A 17,707-nucleotide genomic window follows, 5' to 3' on the forward strand; every position below is an offset into this window, starting at 1 on the left:
GAAAACCCAAACTGGAGTTCATATTAACAATTGTGAGATTTGGAAACATAATTGCCAGATATTGAACAATGTATTGAGTGCTATGAATTTAGCAAGTGGAAGAAAAAGGACAGAACCTTGAACTAGAGGAGCTTAAGATATTGAGCGTGGATAGTGCAGAAAATATAATATGACATAAATTCTAGTAATTTCAAAAGAGCTCAAAATAGAGTGGTCAATGAAGTCTTAATGGCTGAATTTGGGTAAGTGCTTGAAGAATGATTATGGTTTAGGGCAGTGTTTTCTCAGCTGGAAAGGGGATTGTGTGGTACCATTGGTGGAGGTCTTGACCCATTTGGAAGCAAGGGAATTTATTTATTCAAAACTACATTTTAAAAAATGAAATAGCATTGAGTGGAAATATCAGTGCATGGTATTTGGTAAGGTTGAGTATTATTTGATGACACTTCTAATTATATGTTTATATATATATATATATATATATGTATAGTGTACTAGGTCATGTTTGTAAAATGTATTTCTTATTGTGGGTTACTTTTTTAAAAGTTTGAAAGCCACTGATTTAGGGGGGAAGGTGAGCTTTCTGGGTGGGGGAGGTAGCAATAGCAAAGTTTCCAAGCTGGAAATCAATAATTTACAGCCATTTTATTTTTTAACTTATTTTTAGTTTTATCAAAGTAGTTCAAGTGCACAGAGTAAAAGTAAAATGGTATTTACTAGTTAGGGTAAGTGTTCAGTTACTATTGCTATGTAATAAGTTACTCCAAGATATGCCTTAAAATAACCATTTTATTACATTCACAAATTAAGGTCAATAATTCAGGAAGGGCATAGCAGGACAGCTTTACTCTGGGAACTCAGCTGGGATTATGCATGCTAGCAGAGCTCCTACCTCTGGCCTCTCCTTGTGACATGGGGTTCCTCACAGCATGGCGGCAGGGGAGTCAGACTTCTTGGCTTAGCCCCAGGGCTCCAAAGGGGAGTGTTGCAATGAACAAGGCAGAAACTGCAGTGTCCTTTTTTGACCTAGTTTAAAAAAGTAACACAGCATCATTTCCCTCACATGTGGTGTTTGCAAGTGAATTACAATGCCTATCCAGATTCAAGGGGAGGGGACCTAAATCCCACTTCTCAAAGGATTGTCAAAGAATTTATAGTATAGCCATTTTTCTAAAACCACCACAGTGAATTTACTGCTGTAACAAAAACTCCCAACATTTCAGTGGTTTAGTGCAATAAACGTTTATTTCTCCCACAAAATCCAGTGTGGATGTTCCTAGTCAGATGGCCCTCTCCCATATGTTAGACTTTAGGACCCAGATTTCTTTTCATTTTTAGTGGTTCTGCTGTCTCCTAGGACTTGGGGTCCCAAGCTTAATTTACAAAGTAAAAACCATGGTTAATCACATAAGTTTTAGGGGTCAGTCCTAAAAGTGGCATATATCACTTTGCCTTCATTCCATTAGCCAGAACTTAGTCCCAAGGCCCCATTTGAATTTTAAGGGAGTCTGGGAAATAAATGTGTAGAGGAACATGCACGTGTTGGTGAGCACTAAGTTTATCCTGTTCTGAGTTTTTAACCACTCCACTCTATTCTCAATTCTTCTCTCCAAAGGGAAATTTTTAAAAGTCTTTTCAATATTTTTTCTATTTATTCTGTATTTCTAAAAATACTTAAACTTCAATTTCTTGATTTTGCAATTTCAGACATTATCTGTTGGGTCTCTCCTTTGTAAGACAATGCTGTAGCTCTTTTATAGTACCACCCCCAAATATATCAACACTCTCTGTCCCCCTATCCCCACATACTCTTCTTATTCCCTGATGTCTCAATATAGTGATACCGCAGTTTTTGTTAAATCAGCATTTAGTGTTATCACTACTATGTCTAGGTAAATATCATTCAACCCTGAGCTACATTGTATACTATGATCACATTAACTTTTTTCTTAATACAGTTTTATTGTGGTATATTCACATATCATACAGTTGTCCATGGTATACAATCAACTGTTCACAGTACCATCATATAGTGGTGCATTCATCACCACAGTCTATTTTTTGGAACATTTTCCTTACACCATGAAAAGTAAGAATAAAAAATAAAGGTAAAAACATCACCCAAATCACTCCCCCACCACCACCACCCTATTTTTCATTTAGTTTTTGTCCCCATTTTTCTACTCATCCATCCATACACTGGATAAAGGGAGTGTGATCCACAAGGCTTTCACAATCACACTGTCACCCCTTGTAAGCTACATTGCTATACAATTATCTTCAAGAGTCAAGGCAACTGGGTTGCAGTTTGATAGTTTCAGGTATTTACTTCTAGCTATTCCAGTACATTAAAACCTAAAAAGAGTTATCTATATAGTGCGTAAGAGTGCCTACTTGAGTGACCTCTCAATTCCATTTGGAATCTCTCAGCCACTGAAATTTTATTTTGTTTCATTTCACATCCTCCTTTTGGTCAAGAAGATGTTCTCAATCCCACAATGTCGGGTCCATATTCATCCTTGGGAGTCATATTCTGCGTTGCCAGAGAGATTTATATCCCTGAGAGTCAGGTCCCACGTAGGCGGTAGGGCAGTCAGTTCACCTGTGGAGTTGGGTTAGCTGGAGAGAGAGGGCCACATTGAGCAACAAAGAAGCACTCAGGGGGAGACTCTTAGGCACAATTATAAGCAGATTTAGCCTCTCCTTTGCAGTAACTAGCTCCATAAGGGCAAGCCCCAAGATAGAGGTCTCGGTATACCAAACTGGCAGTCCTCAATGTTTGTGAGCACATCAGCAACAATCCAGGTGAGGAACTCCAACACTTCCGCATTTTCTTCTGGCTCCTCAGGGGGGCTCGGCATATATATTTTTATTCTCTGCCCAAATTACTTTGGGATGTGTTGCTATTTCACACTAGGCTGTACAAACCTACCAAGTCTCACTTCCTATTCAAAGTTCCATGTAATTATGGTATTCGAACAAACTGTATGAGTTAAATTGTTTAGGAAATATAGATCCTGCACCAAATAAACATCTCTTCCCTTGGTCTCATATGGAATTTAAAGTTTTAAAACACAGTCAATATTGTCCTTTACCCTTTGGCCCAATTTGCCCTAGTCCTAATTAGATCTGCTTCATTCATATCTCTAATTGAAGTCTGGACTCTTTTTTAGCTTTTTTTTAGCAGTTACTGTATGCGCTAATAGTGACATTCATATCTGCTGAGCTCTAGCTCTGAGTTTCAGGTATCACACAGATACCCAAAGTTCCAGGGATTGATCAGGTTATACACAAAGGGTTCAGCATCTCAGAATCTGGAGACAGCTGTTATAGTTTAGGAAGAGATATGATTGCTCTAAGAGCTTATAATCTAGGGACCATTACAATAAGTGTTCCCCTAATAAGCTGTGCTCCAAGATTTAATTATGAGTTTACACATTGTAGTTAGTCCATATTACTAAGGCATTATAGTGTTTGCCTTTGTTTCTGGCATAGTTCACTCAAAATGCTGTATACAGGATCCATTCACCTCCTTGCAGTACGTGTCTCACAGCTTCACTCCTTCTCACAGTTGCTCAATATTCCATTGTAAGCAAACACCACAGTTCACCATTCTGTTCCTCAGTCGATGTACCCTTAGGCGACCATCCATTTCAAATCATGTATACTGCCTCCATAAACACCACTGTGCAAATGTCCATTCATGTTCCTGCTCTCAGATCTTCCAAGTATATGTCCCCTAATGATGTTGCAGGACTTTACAGCACCCACATTCTTAGCTTCTTGTGGAACCACCACACTGTCCTCCAGAAAGGCTACACCATTCAGCCTCCTAACCAACAGTAAATACTTCATCCCCCTCTCCATGTTTTCTCCAGCACTTTTATCCTTATTTATATTTCTTCCTACAATTTTATAGAGCTATATTCACAAACCATGTAATTATCCAAGGTATACAATCAGTCATTCACAGTATCATCCTATAGTTGTATGTTTATCACCACAGTTAGCACTTGAACATATTGATTACTGTGAAAAAAAAGTTTGTTTTTTTAAATGAATAATGAAAAAGATAATAAAAATAAAAATAAAATATCATACAGTACAATATAATAGTAGGGTCAGACAACAGCACCATTACCAAGAATCCCTTATCCCTTCCTTATATCCCCCTCTCATACACATTTAGCTTTGGTATATTGCCTTTGTTACATTTAATGGAAGCTTATTACAATGTTACTGTTGACCAAAAATTCCAGTTGGTTTTGATTATATTTTTTCCTCCATACCTTCCCATTTTCAACACTCTGCATGGTTGACATTCATCTGTTCTCCGACATGTAAGAATATTTTTATATTTGTACATTTAGTCACAATTGTTGACCACTCCAGTTTTTGCTAAGTTAAACAGTCCCAGTCTTTATCTTCTATCTTTACCTCAGGTGTCATACATGCCCCTAGCCCACCTCTTTCAGCTTTACTCACAGACATCTTTGTTCAATGCACTTACAATATTGTGATCACATTAACTTTTAATACAACTGTTTGTTTTCCTTTATCTTAGTAACTGCCAAATTTTAATGTATTTATTGGTAATATATCCTCAAGCACCCTGTCAATCTGATAAAGCATCACAAACATATCAAGTAATTTAGCAGATCCTTTTTCTCCCTTCCAGATATTCCTCCTAGAGCATTACAACCTCTAGTCCATATGGGATTGACTGCTATCATCAATCCAATGCTGCTCTCCTTTGTTGGTACTTCTTGTTTCCTTTTTCTTTGTTTAATCCTTTGTTTTTATGAAATACATCCTGTACCACCTTCCTGAAAAAAAAGGTAAATGGGAATCAGGTAGACAGAATAGTGGCCTCCAAAGATATTCACATCCTAATCCCTGGAACCTATGAATATACTACTTTATATGACAAAAGGAACAATGTGTATAAGATTAAATTAAGGGGAGAGCCTAAAGAGCTCAGAGAGAAACACCAAAAGAGAGAAGCACCCAGAAAGCTTGGGAAAACAAGCAAAGACCCACAGAAACTAAAAGAGCCAGAACCCAAAAGCAACAGAATCCAGGAGAGAAGGATCAGCAGATGCCGGCCATTTGCCTTTCCATGTGACAAAGGAATCCCGGTTTTCATCGGCCTTTTCTCAGAGAAGATTATCTCCTTGGAGGCTTCTTCGGACTTGGTTCTAAACATTATATGGATGTTTGTATAGAAACTCCCCAAAGTTGCCAGATTAACTTGACTACCCAGAGCAAGGGGATAAAGAATTGTTTGCATTTTTGGGAAATCAGAACCCTGGAAGAAATCTGCTAGCCTCATCTTGAGAAACAGACCAAGCTTTTGTGTGAAAGCTTAGGACAGACAGATCTTTCTAACCTACAGCATTATGCCCACTGCCGCCAATATGTCTCCTTTCATGATCTTTTTTTTGGATTCATTGGATAAACACAGGAGACTGGGAGAAGAGGCAGAATATCATCAAAAGAATGGGTTGTCTTTTCTCTTTGATTATGAAGAGACCAACGGATGGTCTTTCGTGAGTATTTATGTCAGAATCAGATAATCTTCACATTTTTGTTCTTTGCAAGGGGTGTAATCTCACACTTTTCCTCAAGACCTTCATGTCACCCATTTTATTTTCTTTCCAATTTCCTAATCTGCTAGCTAACCCATTAGACACTGTTTATCAGTCGGTATAGCTCTGTACTTCTGGTGTCTGTCTTTTATGGAAAGCAGACAATAAGATGTCCTGCATGCAGTTTTTCTCTCTGGGAGAATTTTTAGTCACAATTGTCTTTCTGAGACATCCCTGGGGGAGGCTATAATGCAGGCTCATCTTCATCCCATCTAGAGGCCAATACTTGTAAAAACCCATCTGTAAACCAAGCCTAAACTTTTCCTTCTCTAAACAACTGGTCATAAGGAGCTTCTCCACTAGATTGTGTTGAGGGAGAGAAGACAAAATAGTATGTTAGGAATAGGTACCATAAGAGTCTGAGTTGCTGTTCATTCAGTTTCCTTGGCCCTTCCAGACAAACTTGATCCTTGTTTTATTTATATTATTTCAATTTAATAATGTAATGCAGCTATTTACATGCTGCATCTTCATCTGTTGGATTAGGAAACTTGAAGTTCATGATATCTATCTTGGTTATCTTGCTCTGGGTTCCAGCCTTATGGGTTTTCTGATAAATGAATTGGGGTTTAACACCAGAATGTGATATCTGGACTAGAGAATAACCACCCCAGAGCCAGTAAGTGAGCAGTTAGTTGTTCAAAGTAAAAATAAATATCCCATTCTCTCTCACTTCTTTCCCTATTATTCAATACTGATTTCTCCCAGTTGCTGATCTAACTGGAAACCAGTGTGAATGGGAGCCTGCATCATGCAACCCACAGAGGACAGACTCCTTGACACAGGACAGGGTGGAAAGGAACAGAAAGTGGGCTTGGTGGAGCAACTACAGAATAACTAGTTCACTGTGCAAAAGAGATTTTTAATAGGCAAGGAATGAGAAATGTTTCCTATGTGGAGAGAATATTATAGGCAAAAGTTCAAAGTTCCTTTTCCTTTCCTTGTGTGTGATATACTGAGGGTCAATAGAACAGACATTTACAGAGTCACTGGAAAACCATTTAAAAATTTTGGGGGGTGGAATATTGATTCCTGGTTTATATTTTATATTTGAGGATGAATATATATATATATATATATTTGAGTATGAATATATATATATATTTGCATGAAGAGAGTTGGAATAAAAGAATCCTCATTATAAAGACTGTAGGGTGCAGAAAAAATAGTTATGGTAAATAAAATATTGAAATATTAAAAAAAAAAAAAAAGATTAAATTAAGGATCTTGTGTGATTGTGAAAACCTTGTGACTGACACTCCCTTTATCCAGTGTATAGGCAAATGAATAATAAAATAAAGACAAAAAAATATATAAATAATAGGGGAGAAATAAGGAGTATGGGATTTTTTGGGTGTTCTTTTATATTTTTATTTCTTTTTTTGGAGTAATGAAAATGTTCTGAAATTAAGATTGTGGCAGTGGATGCACAACTATATGATGAAACTGTGAGCCATTATTGTATACTTTGGATGAATTATATGGTATGTGAGTATATCTCAATAAGATTGCATTAAAGACATAAAAAAATTAAGGTTTTTGGGATGGGGAGATTATGCTGAATTATCTATGTGGGCTTGATACAATCACAAGGGTCCTTATCAGAGGGAGATAGGAGGACAGAGCAGGAAGGAGAGGCCACATTGCTGGTTTTGAAGTTAGAGGAAGGGACCAGGGGCCAAGAAATGTAGGTAACTGCTAAGACAAGGAAACATTCTCCCCTAGAGCCTCCAGAAGGAACACATCCCTGCAGACCCATTTGAACCTTCTGACCTCCAAAAGTATGATAATAAATTTGTGTTATTTTAAGCCAGTAAATTTGTGGTAGTTTGTTAACAGCAACAACACAAAATGGATACAGGGAGACATTGTAAAATTTTCAATGCCTTGAAAATCTGAAAAATTTCTCTATTCTATGCATACAATTAATGATTTGTCTGTTTTTTAAAATTCCAGGTTGAAAATCATTTTCCTGGAATAATCCTCTAAATTCTTATTTTTCTCTGGTTCTTTATTTCTTTACCTTTTTTATTCTACTTTCAAGAAGATTTCTTCAGCTTTTTTTCCACAAACTTTTTGTTGAGTATTCAGTTTATACCATTATATTTGCATTTTACAGTTTTTTCTTATTGTCTCTTCCTTTATTTATTACATGCTATTTTGGTTTCAGAGATGCATTACCTTATCATGTCTCTCTGAGAATCTTAGAGTCCTTTTTGAAGTTTTCTTCTAATCTTCATATCATCTGTCTTCTCAGATTTTAATTTTAGTTATTTGTTTAGATTTCTGTATCTTTAAAAAAATTTATTTTATTTTATTTTATATTATAGTCTTTCCTGAAATGTCTACAAATCCTTGACTTCCTATTCATATTGAAGAACAAGGATTAAAATGGTGATAGAAAGCTCATTGTGTCTTTACAGAGATTGTCAAGCAATGGACTTCACAGTATGCTCAACTTTTCCATTGGAGGATTGTCAAATATCTGTAGATGAGAAGGGACTAAGGGATGTAAGAGCAGACAGCAATGAAATTAAAAACCAATGTGCACTAGAGAAAAGCAACAAGGCCAAAATTTGGTTCTTTGAAAAGATTAAGACAATTGATAAACCACTGGCCAAGAAAAAAACGGAATACTCAAAATACAAATATCATAAATGAAAAAGGGGACATCATCATAAACCTTACAGGTATTAAATATAATAAGAGGGGATATGGAGAACAAATTTTTTGCCAAAATATTTGACATTTTTTATTTTCTTTGAAAGATACAATTCACCAAAACTGATGTAAGAAGAAATATAATACCTGAATGATCTTGTATCAACTTTGAGAAATTCTATCCTTAATTCAGAACATCCCCATGTAGGTAATTCCAAGTCCAGGTAGTATCACTGGTAAGGTCCACCAAACATTTAAGGAAGAAATAGTACTGATCTTTCAGATTCTGAATTCTTCCTGAGAATAGAAAGAGCAGGAGTATTTCTCAGCTCATTTTTCTGATGCAGAATAACCTTATTTCAAATCTTAACAAGGACATCCTTTTGGAGTCCCAGAAGGAAACACAGGAACAAAAGAAAAAGTATGAAGAAACAGCGATGGATAATTATCCAAAGTTGATGAAAACTATAAATGCACAGATACAGAAAGTTCAACCAATCCAAACAGGATGAAGAGAGAAATTAAGGGGGGGAAGGAAGGAAAGAGGCAAGGGAAGGAGGGAATAAGGAAGAGAGAGAAAAGAAACCCTATTAACTGCTGAAAATCAGTAATAAAGAAAATGTCTTACAAGCAGCCCAGAGAAAAGACACATAACATATAGTTATTAAGTGTTCCCTGCTCCTCTGTTTTCTGCAAGAGAGTGTGTGTGTAGGTTTGGTACAATTTCTTCCTTAATTCTTGGATAGAATTTAGTAATGAAGCCATTTGTACTATTTACTGTCTGTGGGTTTTACTTTAATAAAAAGGCTAAGAAACACAAATCAATGGCACAAACATATATGATTAGGAAAAAACAAGACAATAAATATGAGTGATTAGTGTTAGTAATAGTGGGGCTTTAAAGAAAGACATAAATCAAAGAGATTTTTTAAAATGAATCTTGGTGATAGAAGGGGTATAGGAGCTAATGAAGGAGAAGATAATTCAGACTTTAAACCTGATGATTGTGAAACCTGCCATTAAAAACGAGAAGATTTACAGAGAACATTTCAAGGGATGATCATAATTGTGTTTTTAGAATACTAGGTTTGATGTGAAAATGCTGAAGTGTGAAATATTTATGTTCAGGTCTTCTGTGACTCTTCTGACTGCCATGGTTAATTTCATGTGTCACTTTGGCTAGGTTATGGTTTCTAGTTGTTTGGACAAACAAGCACTGACCTGACTATTACTGTGAAGGCAGTTCATAGACGGATGAGCATCTATGGTCAGTTGATTGCATCTATGGCTTATTTCATCTACAATCAACAAAGGAGACTGCTCTCAGCAATGAGGGGAGCCTCCTCATCCAGTCAGAGATCTTAAAGCAGAACTGAGGATTTCAGCAGTCTAAAGAATTTCTGCTGCTTCTGCAGCCAACCAACTTCTCCTGTGGAATTCAACTTCACCTTCAGCAGTTTCCAGCTTGAAACCTGTCCTACAGAGTTTGAAAGTGCAAGATTTCAGAATCACCTTTTTTAATGTTTCCAATTTGTGGCATGCCCTACAGTATTAGGATTTACCAATCCCCACAGCCTGTGAGCCTATTCTTAAAATAAATCTTTTAACGTCATAAAAATATCCTTTCAGTTCTGTTTCTCTGGAGAACCTAACTAAATACGGATTTTGGTACCAAGAGTGGGGATGGTCAGAGAGAAGGAAAATGTAGGGATGAGGATTTTCAAGCCTTTTTAATTCCCTTATTGGGTTCCAGATTTCCCGAATGTTTATCTTTCTTTCATTGCACATCATTTGGTCTCTTAGCACATGGAGGGGTTGGAAGAATGAACAGCCCCTCCCCCAATCTCAAGGAAGTTGAACATGTCTGCTCTGTCTTAAAAGTCATTATTATAAATAAAAATCAGTTTAAAATGATCAATTACATGAAATTTAAAAATCCATATGTTAATGATTTCAACAAATTTGACAGCTTTGAATTGCACTCATCACTGTATATTAAAGGTATTATATAATTATTGTAACTGACTTTTGCTTTCCTGGAATAAACCCCACTCAAGCACACCATATTCTCCTTTTAATACCTGGCTGGGTTCAATATGCCTGTTGTTAAAAGATTTTTATATCTATGTTCTTGAGGGACATTTGGTCTATAACTTTCTTTTTTTAATGTTCTTGTCAGACTTTGGTATCAAAGTTATGTTGGTCTCATAAAATGATTTAGGAAAAATTCCCTCCTCCTCTATTTGTAAAATAATTTGTGTTATTATTTCTGTCTTTTTTTTAATGCTATAGCCATCTGGACTTGGAATTTCTTTGCGAGAAGGTTTTTCATTATGAATTCAATTTAAAAAATAATATAGGACTGATTAGATTTGCTATATCTTCTTTCAGTTTTGGTGATTTCATTTTTAAGCATTAATTTCATTCAGATTTTCAAATTACATAAAGTTTTTCATTATATGCCCTTCAATCATTTTAATGTCATATAATCTACAGTGATACCCCTCCTTCATTCTTGATGTTGGTCATTTACATTTTTTCTCTCTCTCTTTTTTATTTATTTACTGAAGCTACTAAAGGTTTATCATTTTTTCATCTTTTCAAAGATTAACTTTTTGTTTGTTGATTTTATTTACTGTTTGCATATTTTCTAATTCAGTGATTTCTGTTTGTATCATTATTTCCTTTATCTACTTATTTTTGTTTTTATTTTCCTTTTTTTAGCTTCATGAGGTAGAAATTTAGTTGGTTTTAATTTTTTCCTTTCTAATATAATCACTTAAAGCTATAAGTTTTTTTTCTAAGCACAGTTTTAGCTACATCCCACAAATTTTGATAAATTTTGTATTCTTAATCTTTCATTATCATTCAGTTAGAAAATTTTTCTAATTTCCCTTAGGATTTCTTCAAGCAATGGGTTATTTAGAAATGATTTACTGAATATTTAAGGATTTTATAGAGTTTTTATTGTTTTCTCTTTTAATTATATTGTGGTCAGAGAATATACTCTGAATGATTTCAGTTATTTGGAATTTATTGAGACTCGTCTTATGGTACAGCATAGATCCATCTTGGTAAATATTCCATGTTCCATTACTTTAAAAGTTATAAACAGTTATAGAGTGTTGTTGTTCTGTAAATGTCAATTAGGTCAGGTTGTTACATAATGTTCAAATTCTTTATCTCCTTAACCAATTTGTGTGTGTGTGTGTGTGTGTGTGTGTGATTCTCTTGATTCATTGCTCAAAGAAGTGTGTTAAAATCTCCGACTATAACTGTGGTGTTTCCTATATCTTCCCTTAGTTCTATCAATTTCTGTTACATTTATTTTGAATCCCTGTAATTAGATGGAAAAACATTTATGCCTCTTAATGAATTGACCCTTTATCATTATGAAATGTCCTTATTTATGTTTGTTAACATTCCCTGACTTGAAGTGTAACTTTTCTGGTGTTAATATAGGCACACTGGATTTCTTTTGATTAGTGTATGTGTGGTTCTAGAATATCTAGTTGTTTATATTTTAGGGTTTCCATTTCTCTCTTGTAATACCTATCTCTTCACCTAGTATAATTCACCTTATCTTGTAACATCTCTAACATTTGTATAATAGTTGTTTTAAAGTCCTTGTCTGCCAATTATAATAACTGGGTTCTTACTGAGTTGGTTTCTATTGACTGTGTGTTCTCTTGATTATGGTTTTCCATTTTTTCTTATTCTTTGTATGTCTTTTAATTTTTTATTGTATATTAGACATTATATATGAAAATTGTGAAGGCTGAAGTGTAGTTCAGTTTACTTTTGTTTATTTTTCAGAGAGCACAATCCTTTTCCTCTCACAGTAGAGTGAAAGGCTGATCTTTTAGAGTCCTTCTAGAGTTGAGTTGAGCTTTAGGTTTGTTTGCAGCTTTAATTAGATTGAATTCACATGTGGTGATCCCAGCCTCCCCACCCTCCTCTTTCATAACCACCTCTTATAACTTGTCAATATTTGAGCAGGGAGGAGATTGGACTGCATTTGTAGGTATCTTTGGTTCACTGTTGATGTCAATTCTGGCAGGGCCCTGGAATCCAAGCACAATGAGAATGTGTTGACCTATACAGTTTCTCTATGCCTTTCAGCCCTTCCAACACTGCTGTTACTGGAAAAATTCAGGAGTGAGTTTGAGGGTGGATGTGTAGAAGATTGTTTGACTGAGTCATTTATTTTTGCATTTGGGTATCTTTCAGACTCCAGTTTGTCTGCCCAGCTCATGCTGATGCCTAAGGCCCATCTGATTTCTCTTCATCTTTGAAAAGTTACTGCACCATGGCAGGCCACCTCTCCAGTGTACAGACACGCAGACTGGGAAGTGTCTCCCAGGTAAGGAAGCTGCAACAGCTTTAAGATCACCTATGAAGGACAAACTTATCTATATTCAACATACATTTTAAACAATATTAAAATAATGAAATATTCTGTTCAACGTCAAATGTGTAATTACTTTTTTAAAACATGGCCTAGTGATTTTGTAATCTTGACCATTTTAGCTATTGATATGAAATGTATGTTTTAATAAATAGAAGTATAATGCAATCTTTTCAGCCATGTCCTCATCAGACCATTGTAGTATTAAATTCTGAATTCCTCTAATTTTTGCCTCCTTTTCACTGTTTTCATTCTCTAGAAATGTTTTATCCTTTTCTCAAATGCCTACACATTTCTCTCACACTCATCTTCCAATTTTTTCATTAATTCATGCATACTGCAAGTACTTATTATGCACTGACTATGGGCTAGAAACTGTGTGAAATTTTGACAATTTCTATCCTCATAGAGATACTAATTTGCTGTGTGTATCCATAGAGAAACTGTTTTGGGACCCAGGAAGGCTTCCTAGAAAAGTGACTTTTAACCTGATATTTGAAGTAAGAATAAGTAAAGCCAGAAAGAGATTGGAGGGAAAGAGTTTGGGACAGGTTGCCTTCTAGGCAGAATGAAGAATGTGTGGAAAGTCTCTAAGGCAAGGAAGAATTAATTTGTTAATTCTCAGTTAGAATTAATTTGTCTAATGGAAAAATATGTTTTCAATCATGAAGAAACTATTAATAAAATGAGATTATTACTTATTAGACTGAGACTTCCAAATATTTAAATTATTTAAATTATCACTAGTGTGTGGTGGTTGGATGGGTTGAGCCCTCTCCAAGGGATTTGCCCTTGGGAAGACTGTTGCTGCAAAGGAGAGGCTAGGCCTCCCTATAATTGTGCCTGAGAGCCTCTTCCGGAATGCCTCTTTGTTGCTCAGATGTGGCCCTCTCTCTCTAGCTAAGCCAACTTGAAAGGTGAAATCACTGCCCTCCCCTCTACATGGGATCAGACACCCAAGGGAGTGAATCTCCCTGGCAACGTGTACTATGACTCCTGGGGAGGAATGTAGACCCGGCATCATGGGATGGAGAACATCTTCTTGACCAAAAGGGGGATGTGAAAGGAAATGAAATTAGCTTCAGTGGTAGAGAGATTCCAAGGGGAGCTGAGAGGCACTCTAGTGGGCACTCTTACGCACAATTTAGACAACCCTTTTTAGGTTCTAAAGAATTGGGGTAGCTGGTGGTGGATACCTGAAACTATCAAACTACAACCCAGAACCCATGAATCTCAAAGACAATTGTATAAAAATGTAGCTTATGAGGGGTGACAATGGGATTGGGAAAGCCATAAGGACCACACTCCACTTTGTCTAGTTTATGGATGGATGAGTAGAAAAATAGAGGAAACAAACAAACAAACAGACAAAGGTACCCAGTGTTCTTTTTTACTTTAATTGCTCTTTTTCACTTTAATTATTATTCTTGTTATTTTTGTGTGTGTGCTAATGAAGGTGTCAGGGATTGATTTAGGTGATGAATGTACAACTATGTAATGGTACTGTGGACAATCGAATGTACAGTTTGTTTTGTATGACTGTGTGGTATGTGAATATATCTCAATAAAATGAAGATTTTAAAAAAATAAATAAATTATCACTAGTGTGGCTTTCTAAAACACTTCATAAGAAAGAAGAGAGTTTATTATATTTTTGGCTCTGGATTTAGTGTAGATATTATCCAAGATAGCCCAAAATATATCATGGAACTCTTGTAAGAATTTGAAATGAGGACATTTAGCAGGATGCATATAGAGTGCCTTTCTGGGGGCTGTTGTATAAGAGGGAAACCTTTTTACAGAATTTGGTTTGGTGGCTAAGAATATAAACATATATATCTCTGATCCTTTTAAAGGTACAGTGACTTTACAAAGTGAATTCTTGTATAGTTTCTTACAGCTATGAAAATTATAAGTTAAGTCCAATATCACATTTTTAAGTAAATTATGTACAAACATTATAAATGATCTGAATTTATGTCAATGAGCAATATTGATTTCTCTTCATTAGAAAATGCAAGAACCTCCAAAGACCCTTGAAGAATTCTTAAAGCTTCAGAATTGGGTGAGTAGAGCAGCCTATTTTATGTGCCAATACTTAAAGTATCAGTTACAGAGATGTGCAATGCTTAGGAGAAGACTTTTAGACTAGAAATTTGAGAAATACATCTCAATGTGGGAAGTTTATACAGGCTTATTTCCTTTCAATAGGCTCTGTATTGTCAACATTCCATATTGTTAACATTTTATTCTCCTTTTTTACATTTTAAAAATTCTAATCCTATATCCTGTCAGAAGAATTACACAGCCATATCTATATAATTTTACTACTATTATAAGATTTTGTCTTATATATTTATACCTTAAAGAATATCTGATGATTATACTTACTTAATTCATTTATCCATGCATCACAGCTGAAATTCACAGGTAATTTGTAGAAGTATTCTATCAGTACCCCTTGACTGTTGAATCAGAGTAAAATATTCAAAATGTGTTTTCATGTTGAAAGCTCCAGTTTCCATTGTTATGTATAACTAAAGACTTCTGGAGTTATTTGGCTTGGTAGGAGTTTTTTCTTGAGTCTATGTAATTGCAGGTCTGAAGATCAGGTTTGTTTTGCATTGAGGAGTGTCAAGTAATGGCTAAGATAAAGATGTCAATGCAGAAAACAGAGGAAAGGAGAACTTTCCCTTTTTATGAGATATGTGCATGTGTATGTGTATTTTTAGTGGATTGGGATTTAAATAATTTGCATCTATTTATATTTGAATATATACAGAATTTGTTATGACTAAACTGTTAACAATCTGTTTTCAGAAGTATCTATTTTTAAAAGTCTATTTTATGTTGTTATAGCTGTTTAAAAAAGGTTATTCTCCTTCAATATTTTGGGAAATGATTGGGTTTTCTTTAGGAACAATTAAAAAAATGAAAACATTCCTAGTTTATAAAAGTTTATTTCAGTCACTATGGCAGAATCAAATATCCTAAAGTGCTTTTAGAATAGCTTTTTGCACCTATTTTGATTTACATAATGATGGAAATGTTGGAAATGTGCTGCAGCCTAATGAAAATGTTTGAGGTATTTTTTAATATCAAGAGGAAAAGATTACAGTTAAAATTAAGCCAGATTCAACAAAAATTATGGAGACATTCGGTCTATACCATCATACTTGTTTGAGGACCTGTAATTTCAGATGCTGTGTCAGTTTGAATATATTGTGTCCCTCAAAAGCCATTATCTTTGATGTAATCTTGTGTGGGCAGACGTTATCAGTGTTGATTAGATTGTAATTCTTTGAGTGTTTCTTTGGAATGAGCCCCACCCAACTGTGGGTGATGACTCTGATTGGATAATTTCCATGGAGGTGTTGCTCCACCCATTCGGGGTGGGTCTAAGTTGAGTCACTGGAGCCATATAAATGAGCTGATGGACAGAGGGAACTCAGTGCAGCTGTGAGTGATATTTTGAAGAGGAGCTGTAGCCAAGAGGGACACTTGGAAGAAAGCACAGGAGGCAGTTTGAAGATGGCCGTTGAAAGCAGACTTTTGCTCCGGAGATGCTGAGAGAGGACAAATGTTCCAAGTGCAACTAAGAGTGACATTTTTGAGAAACTGCAGCCTAGAGAGGAACATCCTGGGAGAAAGCCATTTTTTTTTAAATTATGAAATTCAGTTTTATTGAAATACATTCACACACCATACAATCATCCATGGTATACAATCCACTGTCCACAGTATGATAACATAGTTATGCGTTCATCACCACAATCTATCTCTGAACATTTTCCTTACATCAGAAAGAACCAGAGCAAGAATAAAAAATAAAAGTGAAAAAAGAAGACCCAAATCATCCCCCCCATCCCACCCCATTTGTCCTTTAGCTTTTATCCCCATTTTTCTACTCATCCATACACTAGATAAAGGGGGTGTGATCCACAAGGTCTTCGCAATCACACTATCACTTCTTGTAATCTACATTATTATATAATTGTCTTCAGGAGTCCAGACTGCTGGGTTGGAGTTTGGTAGTTTCAGGTATTTACTTCTAGCTATTCCAATACATTGAAACCTAAGAGGTGTTATCTATATAATGCATAAGAATGTCCACCAGAGTGACCTCTCGACTCCATTTGAAATCTCTCAGCCACTGAAACTATTTCGTCTCATTTTGCATCCCCCTTTTGGTCAAGAAGATACTCTCAGTCCCACGATGCCGGGTCCACATTCATCCCCGGGAGTCATATTCTGCATTGCCAGGGAGATTTGCAATCCTCGGAGTTGGGTCCCACATAGGGGGGAGGGCAGCTAGTTCACCTGTCGAGATGGCTCAGTTAGCGAGAGAGAGGGCCACATCTGAGCAACAAAGCGGTACTCAGGGGGAGACTCTTAGGCACAATTATATGCGAGTTTAGCCTCTACTTTGCAGTAACGAGCTTCCTAAGGGCAAGTCTCATGATTGAGGGCTCAGCACATCAAACCGCCAGTCCCAATGTTTGTGACAATATCAACACCAGTCCATATGAGGATGTTCAACATATCCGCACCTTCCCCCAGATCCTCGGGGCTGGGGAGGAGGAGGCTGTAAATGTATTTTTTATTATGTGCCCAAATTACTCTGGGATGTGTCACTATTTCATTCCAGCCTATACTAACCTACCGTATCTCACTTCCTATTCAAAGTTCCATGCGATTGTGATGTTTGAACAAATCAACTGTAGAATTATACTGTGAGAAAGCCATTTTGAAACCAGAACTTTGGCACAGACGCCAGCCACGTGCCTTCTCAGCTAACAGAGGTTTTCCAGACACTATTGCCATGCCCAGTGAAGGTACCCAATTGTTGATGTGTTACCTTGGACACTTTATGGCTTTAATACTGTAACTGTGTAACCAAATGAACCCCCTTTTACAAAAGCCAATCCATCTCTGGTGTTTTGCATTCTAGCAGCACTAGCAGACTACAACAGATTTTGGTACTGGAAGT

The 17,707-nt window shown here is 36.0% G+C and overlaps 1 protein-coding gene across 1 annotated transcript in view; it reads left to right on the top strand.

The window, feature by feature from the left end:
* The first annotated feature begins 12,493 nt into the window (after nt 1–12,493).
* Nucleotides 12,494–17,707, top strand: part of FAM227B (family with sequence similarity 227 member B) — a 273,855-nt gene continuing 268,641 nt past the window's right edge. The window contains exons 1-2 of the mRNA XM_037835095.1: nt 12,494–12,672; nt 14,729–14,782. Coding sequence (XP_037691023.1) covers nt 12,619–12,672; nt 14,729–14,782 — 108 coding nt within the window. The 5' untranslated portion in view covers nt 12,494–12,618. The remainder of the gene's footprint in view (nt 12,673–14,728; nt 14,783–17,707) is intronic.

The sequence above is a fragment of the Choloepus didactylus genome, chromosome 4, assembly GCF_015220235.1.
Source record: "Choloepus didactylus isolate mChoDid1 chromosome 4, mChoDid1.pri, whole genome shotgun sequence".
Classification (NCBI taxonomy): domain Eukaryota; kingdom Metazoa; phylum Chordata; class Mammalia; order Pilosa; family Megalonychidae; genus Choloepus; species Choloepus didactylus.